At 46.1% G+C, this 17,089-nt stretch overlaps 1 protein-coding gene across 1 annotated transcript in view; it reads right to left on the reverse strand.

Annotated features, from left to right (window-relative positions):
• The window catches only part of NCAM2 (neural cell adhesion molecule 2), a 258,887-nt gene that overhangs the window by 64,594 nt on the left and 177,204 nt on the right, over positions 1 to 17,089 (reverse strand). The window contains exon 14 of the mRNA XM_077814938.1: positions 12,381 to 12,502. Coding sequence (XP_077671064.1) covers positions 12,381 to 12,502 — 122 coding nt within the window. The remainder of the gene's footprint in view (positions 1 to 12,380; positions 12,503 to 17,089) is intronic.

Genomic DNA, 17,089 nt, shown 5'->3' on the forward strand with positions numbered 1-17,089 from the left:
GGCGGTGGTGGGCAGGTTTTGCGCCTGGCTGTGATGGTGTAGCGAGTGTTGTCTCGAGGATAAGATGCCCGTGGAGCCCAATATTGCCACTATGGTGGGAAGGGCATGGGTGGTGCCATCAAGGGGTTCACACACCATGGGGCAGGATCCTGAGAGTATGACCAGGTGATTTTTCTATGACCTCTATTGATTGGGGTCTGAGGATGGCAGATCTGATAGGGTGAAAACTCCCCCTGCAGACCAGCTTCCTCATCACTGGAGGAACGCTGTCTGGACCCTGACTGAGCATTTGGAGAGAGGTAGGCATTAAGTAGGGGTGACTGCAGGATAGGTGACACCAGCAGGTCCCTTGACTGTATCAGTTGTGGTGCTGGAGCTCCTCTGTGAGGTGAGGGCTGTGGAAGAGGAATCTGCTGTGAAGAATGGTTCCTCTGCACCGGTGCCCTGAGCATTGTTTCATTGCTCAGTGGGAGCTCAGTGGGAGACGGTGCTAGGAGAGCAAGACTAGCCTATGGGGGGGTCAGGCATGTCAACATGCGTCGGCACCGCTTCCGTCACGGTGCCAAATGGTGCCACGAGAGAGGCAGGCAACTGGAAGCCTGAAGCATCAGCACCGGAGCTTCATGCTACTGCTATTGCTGCAGCCGCAGGTGGCTTTCACGCGGCACAAGAGGAGCCCTGCCCATCATAAGTGCTCAGCTGGGAAAGCACCAGGAGGGAGACTGTACACCTGCCGGAGAAGTCTTGTCCCGTGAAGAACCATTTGCGGGTGAGAGAGGGTGCCATTTCTTTGCAGTCTTCTTGTCTTTTTTTGTGGGGGGGAGCTGCGGCGTGTAGCTGTGTCAGCACCCGGGTCTGAAGCTGACCCTAGAGATTTCTGGAGGAGGAGCAGTTTTAATCTCAGCTCCCTGTCCTTACGTGCCCTGGATTTAAGTTTGCTGCAGTGGGCACATTTTGGGGGGATGTGGGACTCCCCCAAACATTTTATACATTTTGAATGGCCATGTGAAAAAGGGATGTCATCATTGCAGTTAGAGCAGCGCTTAAAGCCTGGGGAGCCAGGCATGTTGGAAGTGGCTGCCGCTGAGAGGAACAGATTTTTTTTTTTTTGTAGTTTTAAAGAAAGACACAGGAAAATTGCTATCTAATTACTACTGGTAACAAACTAACTAACAGGGAAAGTATATGAACGAAGGAAGAGAAAAGTCTCTAATGAGTCTGCTGAGCTCCGTCTCAGGCCGGGGACGGTAGAGAAGGAACTGAGGAGACCGGTCTTGCACGTGTACTATTAAGATACATTCAGAGTGGGAGGGCAGGCTCTGCGGCTGCGCGACCAGTATGTGTACTGTTGTAAAAATCTCCGAGCAAAGGCACAGGGATACACCAACACCTGGAGTGGTGCACCCACAGGGACATCTCTCAAAGAAGAACAGTCCTTTGCTCATTTTACTAGCATGTCTCTTCTAGACAATTGCTTTTCCCCCCTCTCATCTCCACTGAGATATTATATAACCTACTGGACTGCAAGCCGCTTAAATAGGTCAATTAAGATTTAGGGATTTGTTGTTAGTGTCTATAACAGGCTATTACTGCAAGATCTGCCACCTCATTCTCAACTGATTTTGAACTACCAATCTTCTCTGGCTACGGTTAGTCCAGGAAAATCACTTCACATGCCAAGTTTACAATTTGTATAATTCCACGGCTATCATCAAACAAGAAGTTACATAGTCAGAAACATGCATGACAAAAACTATTTATAAAAGAATATGTTTGCCCATTGACAGAGCTAACACTAAAGGTAAATAAAAAATAGCTCTTCTTGCAGCTCGCAAGTTTCTCTATAATGTAAGGTCCTAGCTATCAGCTGTTGAATGCAGCGAAATACAAAATTTCATCCCCCTGGTTTCTTTCACACTGACCATCCATCTGGACTTGTACCTCTCCTTTTATACTCCAGTGCTGGTAAAATGACCTCCTGGTTACACCTAGTGAGGTAATACGGGGCTGATGGTAGATGGTATAGTCATTCATAGCATATGCAGAAGTTAAGACAAGTGCAATGATAAAACTTACACTCATTGAGTCAAATTCACCACTTTTGCAGGTGGTAAATTTGTCCCCCACCATGTTTAAGTATGCTACAATATGTTGGGATAGGAAATACAGTTTTAAGTATCTTGTTAGCTACTTTTTATCCGGCTATTGTCATAAGTAAATAAACACATTTTCTAGTCCTTTTCCTTTTAAATGAAGGTCTCAGGAAATGAACAACCACTGTAATGTCGCTAACAAAATGAATGACCGCCCTGCACCTTTAAGCAGGGTTTTTTAGGCTGGGCTGGCCCAGTGAAGGGAGCAGTGCTTTATGGCTGGGGGTGGTGGGCTGGGGAGAGGTGAAAATTGCAGCAAAAGAGGCAGAGTGGTGGCTAACTCATCCCTTGGGAATACAGGGTTTGAAAAGGAGCAGCAGGGTGCTGGGAGCCTTCCTTTTTACACAGACCAAAGCCCTTCCCCCCCTTCAGTCCCAGGAGAAAGGCAGGAACTAAGAGGAAGTCTCAGCCCTGGTCTACACTAGGACTTTAGGTCGAATTTAGCAGCATTAAATTGATGTAAACCTGCACCTGTCCACACGATGAAGCCCTTTATTTCGACTTAAAGGGCTCTTAAAATCAATTTCCTTACTCCACCCCTGACAAGTGGATTAGCGCTTAAATCGGTCTTGCTGGCTCGAATTTGGGGTACTGTGGACACAATTCGACGGTATTGGCCTCCGGGAGCTATCCCAGAGTGCTCCATTGTGACTGCTCTGGACAGCACTCTCAACTCAGATGCACTGATGCACAGGTAGACAGGAAAAGAACCGTGAACTTTTGAATCTCATTTCCTGTTTGGCCAGCGTGGCAAGCTGCAGGTGACCACACAGAGCTCATCAGCAGAGGTGACCATAATGGAGTCCCAGAATCGCAAAAGAGCTCCAGCATGGCCCGAACGGGAGGTACGGGATCTGATCGCTGTTTGGGGAGAGGAATCCGTGCTATCAGAACTCCGTTCCAGTTTTCGAAATGCCAAAACCTTTGTCAAAATCTCCCAGGGCATGAAGGACAGAGGCCATAACAGAGACCCGAAGCAGTGCCACGTGAAACTGAAGAAGCTGAGGCAAGCCTACCAGAAAACCAGAGAGGCAAACGACCGCTCCGGGTCAGAGCCCCAAACATGCTGCTTCTATGATGAGCTGCATGCCATTTTAGGGGGTTCAGCCACCACTACCCCAGTCATGTTGTTTGACTCCTTCAATGGAGATGGAGGCAATACAGAAGCAGGTTTTGGGAACGAAGAAGATGATGATGATGATGATGAGGTTGTAGATAGCTCATAGCAAGCAAGCGGAGAAACCGGTTTTCCCGACAGCCAGAAACTGTTTCTCACCCTGGACCTGGAGCCAGTACCCCCCGAACCTATCCAAGGCTGCCTCCTGGACCCAGCAGGCAGAGAAGGGACCTCCGGTGAGTGTACCTTTTAAAATACTATACATGGTTTAAAAGCAAGCATGTGAAAGGATTACTTTGCCCTGGCATTCGCGGCTCTCCTGGATGTACTCCCAAAGCCTTTGCAAAAGGTTTCTGGGAAGGGCAGCCTTATTGCGTCCTTCATGGTAGGACACTTTACCACTCCAGGCCAGTAACACGTACTCGGGAATCATTGTAGAACAAAGCATTGCAGTGTATGTTTGCTGGCGTTCAAACAACATCTGTTCTTTATCTCTCTGTGTTATCCTCAGGAGAGTGAGATATAATTCATGGTCACCTGGTTGAAACAGAGTGCTTTTCTTCAGGGGACACTCAGAGGAGCCCATTCCTGCTGGGCTGTTTGCCTGTGGCTAAACAGAAATGTTCCCCGCTGTTAGCCACAGGGAGGGGGGAGGGTTGAGGGGGTAGCCACGCGGTGGGGGGAGGCAAAATGCGACCTTGTAACGAAAGCACATGTGCTATGTATGTAATGTTAACAGCAAGGTTTACCCTGAAAGAGTGTAGCCACTGTTTTATAAAATGTGTCTTTTTAAATACCGCTGTCCCTTTTTTTTCCTCCACCAGCTGTATATGTTTCAATGATCACAGGATCTTCTCCTTCCCAGAGGCAAGTGAAGATTAGAAAGAAAAAAAAAACGCACTCGAGATGAAATGTTCTCCAAGCTCATGCTGTCCTCCCACACTGACAGAGCACAGACGAATGCGTGGAGGCAGACAATTTCAGAGTGCAGGAAAGCACAAAATGACCAGGAGGAGAGGTGGCAGGCTGAAGAGAGTAAGTGGAGGCTGAAGACAGGGCTGAAGCTCAAATGTGGCGGCAGCGTGATGAGAGGAGGCAGGATTCAATGCTGAGACTGCTGGAGGACCAGTATGCTCCAGTGTATGGTTGAGCTGCAGCAAAGGCAGCTGGAGCACAGACTGACACTACAGCCCCTGTGTAACCAACCGCCCTCCTCCCCAACTTCCATAGCCTCCACACCCAGACGCCCAAGAATGCGGTGGGGGGGCCACCAGCCAACCAGCCACTCCGCCACAGAGGATTGCCCAAAAAAAAGAAGGCTGGCATTCAATAAATTTTAAAGTTGTAAACTTTTAAAGTGCTGTGTGGCATTTTCCTTCCCTCCTCCACCACCCCTCTTGGGCTATCTTGGTAGTCATCCTCCTATTTGTGTGATGAATGAATAAAGAATGCATGAATGTGAAGCAACAATGACTTTATTGCCTCTGCAAGCAGTGATCAAAGGGAGGAGGGGAGGGTGGTTAGCTTACAGGGAAGTAGAGTGAACCAAGGGGCGGAGGGTTTCATCAAGGAGAAACAAACAGAACTTTCACACCGTAGCCTGGCCAGTCATGAAACTGGTTTTCCAAGCTTCTCTGATGCGTACCGCGCCCTCCTGTGCTCTTCTAACCGCCTTGGTGTCTGGCTGCGCGTAACCAGCAGCCAGGCGATTTGCCTCAACCTCCTACCCCGCCATAAACGTCTCCCCCTTACTCTCACAGATATTGTGGAGCACACAGCAAGCAGTAATAACAGTGGGAATATTGGTTTCGCTGAGGTCTAAGCGAGTCAGTGAACTGCGCCAGCGCGCCTTTAAACGTCCAAATGCACATTCTACCACCATTCTGCACTTGCTCAGCCTGTAGTTGAGCAGCTCCTGACTACTGTCCAGGCTGCCTGTGTACGGCTTCATGAGCCATGGCATTAAGGGGTAGGCTGGGTCCCCAAGGATACATATAGGCATTTCAACATCCCCAACAGTTATTTTCTGGTCTGGGAATAAAGTCCCTTCCTGCAGCTTTTGAAACAGACCAGAGTTCCTGAAGATGCGAGCGTCATGTACCTTTCCCGGCCATCCCACGTTGATGTTCGTGAAACGTCCCTTGTGATCCACCAGAGCTTGCAGCACTATTGAAAAAGTACCCCTTTCGGTTTATGGACTTGCCGGCTTGGTGCTCCGGTGCCAAGATAGGGATATGGGTTCCGTCTATGGCCCCACCACAGTTAGGGAATCCCATTGCAGCAAAGCCATCCACTATGACCTGCACATTTCCCAGGGTCACTACCCTTGATATCAGCAGATCTTTGATTGCATGGGCTACTTGCATCACAGCAGCCCCAACAGTAGATTTGCACACTCCAAATTGATTCCCAACTGACCGGTAGCTGTCTGGCATTGCAAGCTTCCACAGGGCTATCGCCACTCGCTTCTCAACTGTGAGGGCTGTTCTCATCTTGGTATTCATGCGCCTCAGGGCAGGGGAAAGCAAGTCACAAAGTTCCATGAAAGTGCCCTTACGCATGAGAAAGTTTCGCAGCCACTGGGAATCGTCCCAGACCTGCAACACTATGCGGTCCCACCAGTCTGTGCTTGTTTCCCGAGCCCAGAATCGGCGTTCCACAGCATGAACCTGCCCCATTAGCACCATGATGCATGCATTGGCAGGGCCCATGCTTTCAGAGAAATCTGTGTCCATGTCCTGACCACTCACGTGACTGCGCTGACATCGCCTCCTCGCCCGGTATCGCTTTGCCAGGTTCTGGTGCTGCATATACTGCTGGATAATGCGTGTGGTGTTTAATGTGCTCCTAATTGCCAAAGTGAGCTGAGCGGCCTCCATGCTTGCCTTGGTATGGCGTCCGCACAGAAAAAAGGCGCGGAACGATTGTCTGCCGTTGCTCTGACGGAGGGAGGGGCGACTGACGACACGGCTTACAGGGTTGGCTTCAGGGAGCTAAAATCAACAAAGGGGGTGGCTTTACATCAAGGAGTATTTCAGGCAGGACTTCACGGAGGGTTCCAATAAGAAATGGTGCACCTAAGTTATTGTTCTTATTGGAACAAGGAGGTTAGTCTGGCCTCTGATTGATACATGGCTAGATTTACCTCGCTGCACCTTCTCTGTGAGTGACTGCAATCTGACCTAGAGGAATGAGTCCCCTAGACGGGGGAGGAGGCAAATGAGTACAAAACAAATCTGGTCTATTTCTTGTTTTGATCCACTCCATCTATCTTTTACATCTTTGGCTGGCAGCAGACGGTGCAGAAGGACTGCATGCCATCCACATCTCATGGCTGCTCAGCAGAAGATGGTGCAGTAGGACTGCTAGCCATCCTCATCTCTTGCCTGCCCGGCAGAAGATGGTACAATAGGACTGCTAGCAATCCGTATCGCCTGCCTGCTCACCATAAGACAGTTCAATAGGACTGACTGCAGGACTAAAGAGAATGACCTGGTCAAGTCACTCCAAATTTAGTCCCTGCGCCCATGTCTGCCCAGGCGCTCCCAGCCGACGTGGCCAGGAGCACCTCGGACATGACGAGGACGGCTACCAGTCGTACTGTACCGTCTGCTGCCACAAGGCAATGGGTTGCTGCTACTGTGTAGCAATGCCATACTGCGTCTGCCAGCACCCAGGAGACATACGGTGACAGTTACCTGAGCAGGCTCCATGCTTGCCGTGGTATGGCGTCTGCACAGGTAACTCAGGAAAAAAGGTGCAAAATGATTGTCTGCCCTTGCTTTCACGGAGGGAGGGAGGGAAGGGGGGGCCTGATGATATGTACCCAGAACCACCCGCAACAATGTTTTAGCCCCATCAGGCACTGGGATCTCAACCCAGAATTCCAATGGGCAGCGGAGACTGTGGGAACTGTGGGATAGCTACCCACAGTGCAATGCTCTGGAAGTCGACTCTAGCCTTGGTACTGTGGAAGCACTCCACCGAGTTAATGCACTTAATGCACTTAGAGCATTTTCTGTGGGGACACACACACTCGAATATATAAAACCGATTTCTAAAAAAACGACTTCTATAAATTCGACCTTATTCCGTAGTGTAGACATACCCTCAGTAGGACTCCTCTGGGGTACTACAGCTTAATTGGGCTTCACTCAGGTGGAAGCAGAGCAGTGAGCAGGGAGAAGGAGGAGGGAGAAAATCCTCCTCCCACTTCAGTCCTGGAATGGAGAAGCAGGGCCTTGTCCCAGCATGGCTCCAGGCAAACACAGAACAATGAGAGCAGGGAGGAACAGGGAGAGGATTAATTCTCCCTTTACCCTGGTTCAGGCTGGGCAAGGCAGGCATAGCAGAGTGAATTCACAAAGGGAGGTGCAGTTGAGTACTGAGGCAGCTCGGAATCAGATTCTATCCCTAAGTATACAGAGGAGGAGAGGGAAGGGGAGTGAGGCTGTGCGGTGCACAGAAGTTTAGGGAATAGGGTTTCTGCTTTTACCTGCTGTGGGTAGGAGACAGCAGGGGGGTGGAATTTTGCTTCTCCCTCCCAATTAATGTCAGTGGGACAGGGAACTGGGGAGGAATCAACCCCTGCACAGAGTTGACAGAGTACAGTGATTTGGGCCGGGGTGAGTCAAGGGCAGGATTCTTGCAATAACAGTGAGGGGCCCGGGGAGCCTGGAATAGTGCCTTTCATTACAAAGGGCAGCCTATCAGGCTTGGGCAAGGGGAGCTCAAGGTGAAGCACTCACCCAGAGAAGTGAACTGGCTGCGTTCGATGGTGGGACAGTCAGCCGGGATTTGATACAAGCAATCAGGGTTATTGTGTCTGAGGTTGTTTCCACAGCTTTGCAAGCCATACAAGGTATAATGGCTCGCCCAGATCTAGGACATTCAACTCAGGTGACTGCAGTACATTCCACGCAGGTGATTTCAGGAGATGAGGCAGACACAGAGGGCGGGGTGAGTTAAATCAACAACGGATAAACGTTTACAATTGTAGAGGTGTTTGGATCTGCTTTGGGGAGAGGTACATGAGGTGGTTTAGGGTCCCATACCAAAATGATGTGGCAAAGGTGAGGACTGTGGGCACTTGTGGTTCCTCTGAAGCTTACCCCATCATGTGTTGGGTTTTTTTGGGTAATCATATAGGTCAGCAAGAAACTGTCTCAGTTTGTCTGGGGAGGCCCACCCCATAAGCAGATGCAGAGTGTAAGCAGATGCAGGGTATTGCACGGCTGATACAGGCTAACTAAATTCCTCCAACATGGGGACAACCTTGGGAGAAGTGTCTTGCTAAGGCTGCATTCTTTAGCTGTGCTTGTGTTACAGCTGAAGCTTACCCAGAGAGAAGCCTGGCCTTATCAGATATGTAAATATAATCCGGTGGACATGCAATACATTCAGTGGCATACATCTAATAGCAGCAGTTGCTGTTGCAGAATTGGGCGGGCATGCAATACATTCAAGGGCATACATTTCTTTATAACAGTGGCTTTTGCAGCATCTGTACATTCAGCCATGCATGCAAACCATGTTTTGGGTCTCATACAGGACAATCCTGCCACGGTGGTGAGGGGTGGTACAGGACGCAGGGTCGAACAAATGTGACGTGCAGGTAGGCCCTGTTTGAACAGGGCGTGGGTGACAGAAGAAAGGTGGTGCAAAGGTCCAGCTTCAAGCATTGGAATGGGCGAAGGCCTCCTGTGGGACTACCCCAGCAAAGCCAATGGGTCAAATGTATGTCCTGGGTTTCTTTTAATGGGAATTTTTATCCTCTTTATATAAAATAATAATGATTAAAGTCAAGGGTGGGGTTTGGCCATGTTGTTAAGGCAAGGAGGAATTCGGGGGTACAGTGGCAGGGCCACCCAACCAATTGCCTCTGCACAATTTCTGTATTTTGCCCTGAGGCTTGGCCCCCGGAAAGGCTCCAGGGAATTACATTGCTTCATAACCTCTCTGGGGTTGACAATGGCATAGCACACACCTTGTCTCATTTTCAGCTCCACAGTCTTCTGGAGTTGGCACCAGGAGCCAGCCGAGAACCCAGGCAGATGCCACTGGCACTATGGAACCTTGGCAAAGAATGGTTGTCAGGGTGTTGTGGAGATCAGTTGCTCCATGCAACGTGGCAGGGCTGTGAGAGAAGTTTTAATGATTCCATGCAATTTCGGGATCAGGAAGGCCGGTCATCAATACGGCCCTTTACAGAGGAACCGGTGCTGCGGTACATGCTGTCATTGGCAACATGCTGTCAACTGGCATCCTCCACAATCTCAAATTGCCTTTCTGCCATTACATTCATCAGTAGGCTAAATGGTTATCCTAATCCTTGCAGTGTTTTTTTGTTTGAAGGTTTTTGGCTGGGTGGTCACGTACTGGTGGCTGCAGGGAGGACTGTTGTTGTTGTCCCCTCATGGTTTACATACTTAGGAATCTTGTGCAGATTCTTGGCTACGTATGTCATAATGGACAGGAGGCAGCCTTGTTCAGGGCTGCATTCTTGACAGCATTTTTTGGTGCTTTCAAGATCAGTGAGCTAGTACCTGGATCCGGTAGGGACTCAACCGGAATGGCTTTGAAACTGCGGGATATACAATGGCATGAGCATTCAAAAATGTAGCACTTGCGACGGTCAAAGACAGCTCAGCTCAGCTGGGGTGAATCTGTGATCTTCCGGCAGGATGGTGAGCCTGGATCTGCCCAGTTCAGGCTTTGAAGGCCGACAGGGTTATAAGGCCAAAGGGGGAAGGCCCCTTTTTATGCATGGTGAGGGGAGTCCCCTCACAGCATATCAATTTGTTACTGTGTTGAGATGGGGGCTAATGAGGATGGGGCTGCCAGCCCATGAATTGGGATCCCCCTCATTCAGAATCAGGGCAGCAATGGCAGCAGCACAACTAGGTATGGGAGCAGAGGCAACCCAAGCAATTGGGCGTTGGCATGCAGTTGCGTACCGAACGTATGTCAGACCTCAGGCGGCAAGTCAGCATTAATTTCTCATAATCTCATTACAAATATTGGACGACCAGTCATGAAGATGGATCTGTGGGCATAGTATTGTCTTTTGGGCCCATAGGCACGTGTTCAGGTTGCCCAAGGGTTTGCAGCTGGGCTTCAGTGATGAGGCGATACTCAGTTGGCATGCAAGGAAGAGCATGTTTTGGGATCAACTAATACCAATGCTATATGCTGTGCAGGCCGGTCAGTGGCCCTCCAGACATAATTGTGGTGCATCTTGGGGAAAACGATTTGGGAATGCTTAAAGAGGTGGAACTAATGCTCAGAACAAGAAGGGACTTGGGGCTGATCCTTGAACTTTTTCCAGGAGTTAACATGATTTGGTCAGACATCCTTCAGTGCAGGGTCTGGCGAGGGAGCCATGAGCCCCACAGTGTGAACAAGGCAAGGAGATATGTGAACAGAGAGGTGGCCAAACTCCTTGGGACCATAGGAGGGACAGTAATTTCACATCCTGGTATAGTATATGGGGCAGCAGCATTGTTTCGGAAGCATGGGGTTCACCTGTCTGACTTAGGTGCTGTCCTGTTTTTAACGGATATAAAAGATCGCATTAGGAGATGTCTGGGAACCCGACTGGGTATGGGGAGGAGGCAGCCATGCTAATTGCTGGTGCCTCCTTGTGGTAGATGTCCAGTCCTCCATAGGAAAGGTATACAGTGACCGGATAAATGGCTTGGAAAAGGACTTAAAAAGAGGTGTTCATTAAAGGAATGAATGGGGGGGGCAGTTGGGGACTCCTATGATTGGTACGGCAGCCAATCCCCCCATCCTTATAGCCCACCTTAACCCTCCTATGAGGCAGGGATGGATGGTAAGGTCCTGGCAATGGATTTGCTGGAGGGACAAGGAGAGAAAAAGAAGGGGAGCTGGTAAAAGCCGGGGATTTATGGAATAAACATGGGGTTACCTGCATTGTTACCTGCCAGGTAGTCCCAGACACCTAATAATAAAGTTGCGGCCTGATTTAACCCATGTCAAATGTCTCCTGTCCTTCTTTCAGCATAGCAAGACAATGGTTTCTTGTTTCACTTCAGTGCTTAAAATCAGGAAAAAATAGGATGGAATGGGATGTCGTCACTTCCTGCAAAGAAGCCATGTGTTTTTCTTCTTGTTTCGACCCCTGTACATTCTTATTTGTTTTCAGTAAGAAATGGTGGCATGACCACCTGGTACTTAACTCTAACTGAAGTGTGCTTCAATTTACATACACAGTGTAATATTTGGGTGCCTCCATACCTTTTACATCATGACCTTTTTTAACACTACTCTTTATTTAGCAAAATGTATTAATAAGTGGTAGAACCTACTTAGTTAAAGATATTGGGAAGATCATAAATGAAACATCGTTGAAAAGGAGTTGATCTGTGTGGCAAAGAGGAGTGAATTGTTTAAACCTGCTAGATTTGAGAAGAAATACTACAAGTCAGACATCCACCCAATAGAATCATATAATTACCTGTTAAAGAGCTGATACATTTACTATGATATATGAAAGTCCTTCCTCATTGCAATCTATCTGTGGATCAGAATATCTAAACTAAACTTTAAATGTGTAGAAAAGGTAGAAAATGCACAATGGCAAGACAACTTCCAATGGTAGTTCTGTTAACCTAGAGAACAATTAAGCTGATTTAAGTTGCATTAGCACATTAGGGTGCCCTTACATGTGTATAACACTACAAATAAACACAACCATAAAAGGCTAATTATTTTGTTTCAGAATATTGTTTAATCACATACTATGGAATCTAACACCAGCTCTCTCTTACGTATTATATTATCTTATTAAACTTTTTAGATTTGAAAACAAGACAAACATTTTACTTACCATATAATAAAACAAAATCTCAGAAAATTTTCTGACTTTTCAGTCACGCATTTAGTATACTAATCTGGCATTAAAAATCACATCAAAAGGAGTAACAATAACTACTATACATTTCAAATATACAAATGTTTTTCTTCAGCTGTGTAATAAGCAATCTATTTTAAAACAAAGTATTGACATTTTCCATGAAACCTCTTCTCAACATTCAAAACACATAATATAGATCAAAACATTCCCCAGTGATTAATGGAATACTTACACTTCTGTATTTCACGATATATTCCAGTATGGGGGATCCTCCATCATCCTGTTTAGTTATACTAAGTTTAAAGCTCTTTCCACTGCCTGGCTGTCCATGAATTGATGGAGGGCTTGGCTCACCTGAGTATTGGGGTGGCCGGGGGAGGGGGGGGGAGGGAAGAGAAGAAGAGAAATTCAATATTTCTATTTTATATGTATTATTTCTACTGTTTGTTTAATTAATATTATTAATCAAAACCTTCATAATCAAACAGGATGTTTTCAAGATTTCTGTAACATACTTAATGATACTTAATGATCATCCTGGCATCAGTGCTGTCACGTTTGTTACAAAACATATAAAAGACTTGTACACTAAAAATAAAAGGGATTTAGAATAAAAATAGTCTCAGTCTCTGTGATTTGATATTTCTTATCCTTTCAAATTTAACTTGTTTAAGAAATGACTCCTTATGCAGACACTAATTTAGAGAAGCAGCTGGTTAATTTTAAGCACATAAGTAATCCCATGCTATTCAGCAAATCGTTATACGCATCCTTAACTTAAAGCATGTGCTTAAGTCCCATTGGTGGAATCTAAATCATTATTAATGGACAATAAACTGTCATAAACAGTAGCAATAAACTGTCCTAAAGCAAACCCGAGGCTCTTTTAGATTATAGAATACTATCATTTTATTAAGAATGAATTTGAAGAAAAGCATTTTGTAAGATCTTGAAATGTATGAAATTTTACTTCAAATACACTCTATTTTTATAATAAACCCACCCTTTGATGTTGACTCTGTTGTTTCTTACAAGTAGGTTCTATTATAATAGGAACATTTGTGCTGAAATTTTGATCAGAGTACGTTTTAAACCAGAGCATAAATACAGGACTCAAGAGTACTGCCATTGCTAAAAGGAGAGAGCTGTGTTATGGTCTGCTGGAGCACAAGTGCATATTCCATCATATCTTTACTCTAAGTATCTGATCCCTTCCAGGAAAAAACAGGGCACTGCCATAAAAAAGAAACTTACTCCTGGAATGCTTCAGAGGGCAAGATTCTTGTATATTTCACTACTAGACCTGTTTAAAGTTTTGCCTGAAAGCTGTTTTTCAAATTATTTTTGTTTTTTAAAGTAATCATTTTTTTTCTTTCAAATTGTTCTTAGATTTTTTCAACCAAGAAAAGGAAAAAAAAAACTGTTTTCTAAAACGGAACATTTTTAGTCAAAATATTTTTTAACTTTTGGTTTTTCAGTGAAAATTTGAAAAACAAATCACAGGAAATTTGGGGGAAATATTTTCTTTCAAAATTTCTCCTCAAAAACTAGTAGCATTTATTAACTACCTCTATTCAATACCTTTTCTTCACCACAAAATGAAGCAGGTTGGCTGAGCAAAAGGGTGGGATGATAGTGCAATTGTGAATGTAAAAATAAAACACGTGTCTTAGGCCTGTTTTTCTCAGGTCATCAAGAAGAGAGGCTAAATGTGTGCAGCTTTCTTGAGAGACCTGCTGTGAAAAAATGCTGGAGACACTGAATGTAATTTAATTAGGCTGAAACTTTATTCCTAAATGTCTGGGAGTATCCAACTGATAAAATTATACAGTGCAGGTAATTCCATAATTATTTACATATACCCAGAGGGCTGCTGGCAGCTCTTCCTCTTACTCATCCTGGTCCCCAGCCAACTTGTTGCTGCAACTCACCACACTTCCTTGGATGAAGAGTAAGGGGTCTAAAATGGGAGGGGGGTTGACTCCCGATATACCAATCATAGGAGCCCAGGACCACCCCCCTGTTTTTGCTCCTTTAAAGGATACCTCCTCTAAATTATTTTCCAATTCATTCTGTCTGAGCACCATGTCCATTCCCTATGGAATTTGTGATAAGACATATTCCCCACACTGGCCCTGAGAGGGCTGAATTAGTCCAAGTGGGCCCAATCAATCAATTAGGATGCAAATGGGGGAGACTTAAGCTGGAGGAAGCTAATTAGAAGAACGCTCACCTATGAGGCAACAGGTGGGGCTTCTACAAAGCCACGAGGTTAGCAACAATGTGGAAGGCATCAAGCAGGAAGCCTTCAGTCCTCCTCCCTGAGATAAGGGAGAAGGAAGGGAAGAAGAGGCCAGAGGTGAGAGCAGTAAGATGGTGGAGCTACACATCTTAACTGTTCACTACAGGGCCCTAGTCTGGAAACCAGAGTAGAGGGTGGGCCTGGGTTCCTTTACCAACCACTGCAGAGTGATACTGGCAGTGATCAGAAAGACTGCCTGAGTCACTGTGGGAATGACAGGGTCAGAACAGCAGGCATGAGGACTGCCTGATGCCTGGTGGACAGAAGAGACTTTTAAAGGGTTCCCAGAAAGGGAACCCAATTAATGACCTGGCCAGAGGGCTGAATCACAAAAGAAGCAGCAGCAGCTCCTGGAGTGAGAGAGGAGCTGCAGACCAAGATAAAGTGACAGAGAGATAGGGTGCAACTACAGGAAGGGGCTTCTACCTCACATTGCTAATCCCCAGAGTGGCCAGGAGGAGGCGCCATCCAGCAATGAGTAGAGTGCCCTGTCACAGAATTCCTGCACTGGATATATCCCCAGCTTACACAATGAGTTGTGACTTCATAGCCTAACCCCCTTTTGTTTTTTGCCCCCACTAAGCCTCCAACCTGCTGTGGGGCTTGTGAAAAACCCACTCCATCTTGGTGAGGGCAAAATTCCTTCCCAGACCTCCAAGAAAGGAGCAACTAGTGTAAGGGTCACACAGCAGGTCCTGAAGAAACCTGGTATTTTAACTACTGCCACAGGTGGAAGCTGTTCAGCCTGGTCCAGGTAAAAAGGGGACCTTTTGCTGCAGAGACGTGGGCATAAATAGTTCCCCTTTCTTCCAGTCACCTGGAGGGGAGCATGGGTCTGTGTCCCCACATTGACCTGTAATTGAGCTGCCTGACTCCCAAGCAGGTAGCTCTCTAGTCCTTAAAGGGGCAACACACCTTCTCTGACAAACCAGACAAAGGGCCCCAATACTTAACATGTGGTAAGGTCGTATCAAGAGGCCAGGTTTGTTTTTTTTTTTTTTAAAGTAATTTAAAGCCAGGCTATAGTTCAGGTCACTCAACTTTGACGGTGCCTCTCTTTAAAGATAGTGTTAGAGCAAAGTAATAAAATGGGTAAGTGTATTTGTAAAATAATTATTATTATGAATATGTAGATAACTGATGTAAAAAACTTATTAAACATTAAGCATATGAACCTTCCCTGGGATAGTGAGGTAGGTACAGTAGTATTTTTTAAGAGAAACAGAAATATGAACATGATGGGACAACAGAAAAAGGAGTCAAAAATGGTTATGTTAGATTATTCAGTTCTTGCTCTTTAGCACCACATATTTAAATTTGAATTCAGTTGTTTAATACTCTTTGTTATTCTAACATATTATACCAAACAAAAACTTCATTTACTTTGATGTAGAAATGAATGCACTGATAATTAGTCATACTTGCTGTGAACTGTTGCACTATATAACTGAACCACACAACCCTGAATTTGAAAAGCTTTCTTTGAAACTGCTACCAAAACCAATGCTGACTTCACCAGCAGTGAAAAGACAAATGGGTCCTAACTACATATATCAAAGTACTGACAAATCTATTTAACCTTTCCCCCATAGCCTTCCAAACAAAAGTGCACCCATCACTGTGGCATCAGAGTGCATCTAACATACCTTAAATTACATGTATTAATATTTCCAAACTAAAGGCCTGATCCAAAACCCACTGAAATCAATGAAAATCTTTCCAATTTTATCAATGAGTTTTGGACCAGGCCCCAAGTAATTATAAACAGTTATATAAAAGCTGCTGCTATTCAGAATTACTTTAACTTTACAATTATTTTGAAATGTTTGTGAGTTTGCAAACCATACATGATTTTATGTATCCTAGGTGTTGTAACCCCATGGCAGATTGTGAGAACTTTACTCGGTGTGAATGAGCATGGCAAAAATTGGCCTAATGTCAACAGTATATGCCTTTTGCTATAACTATTTGTCAAAGAAACAAACACTATACATGGCCCTCTGTCACTGGATAGCTTCTAAAGCCCAGTCTGTCCGTGACTACTTTATGAAGTACCTCCCTGGGGGTAATTGAGAGTTGGCTGATTAGTAAACAAACAATTGGACCTGATAAAGGTTACCCAAGCTCAGCCAGAGTGGACTCCAACGGGAGACAGGAGACTCCTGTGGAGGGGGACCCCAAGGGAAGCCTGAGCCAGAGGAGTGAAAGGGGAGCTAAGAAGGAGAGCTCTCTGGGGAACCTACCAACACAGGCAGCCGGTAAGAGAAGCTCCTGGAGAGGAGAGCCTCCTAGATGGAGGGCTGCAGCCACAAGGCCTTCAAGAGGACCTGGTCTCAGCCAGCAGTTCCACAGACACAAGCCAGAATACCGGCCCAGCAAGGATCACCTGCTGTCTGTGGAGAAGAGTTGCAGTGGCAGACCTCTCCAGATTCCAGAGGACATATTTCAGTATGGGTAAGAGACCTAACACTAGGGGCAGAGACTGGAATTCAGAAACCCCTGAGGAAGAGCCTGGATGGAGGTGAACACTGAATTCAGCTGTGGGACATGGACTAAGAATGACCTAGCGTGACCAAATTGATCCTGTATTCACACCCTACACACTACTGTAATAATCTTCGCACAAAGTATGCCTTGTA

Source organism: Eretmochelys imbricata, chromosome 1, assembly GCF_965152235.1.
Source record: "Eretmochelys imbricata isolate rEreImb1 chromosome 1, rEreImb1.hap1, whole genome shotgun sequence".
Lineage (NCBI taxonomy): Eukaryota > Metazoa > Chordata > Testudines > Cheloniidae > Eretmochelys > Eretmochelys imbricata.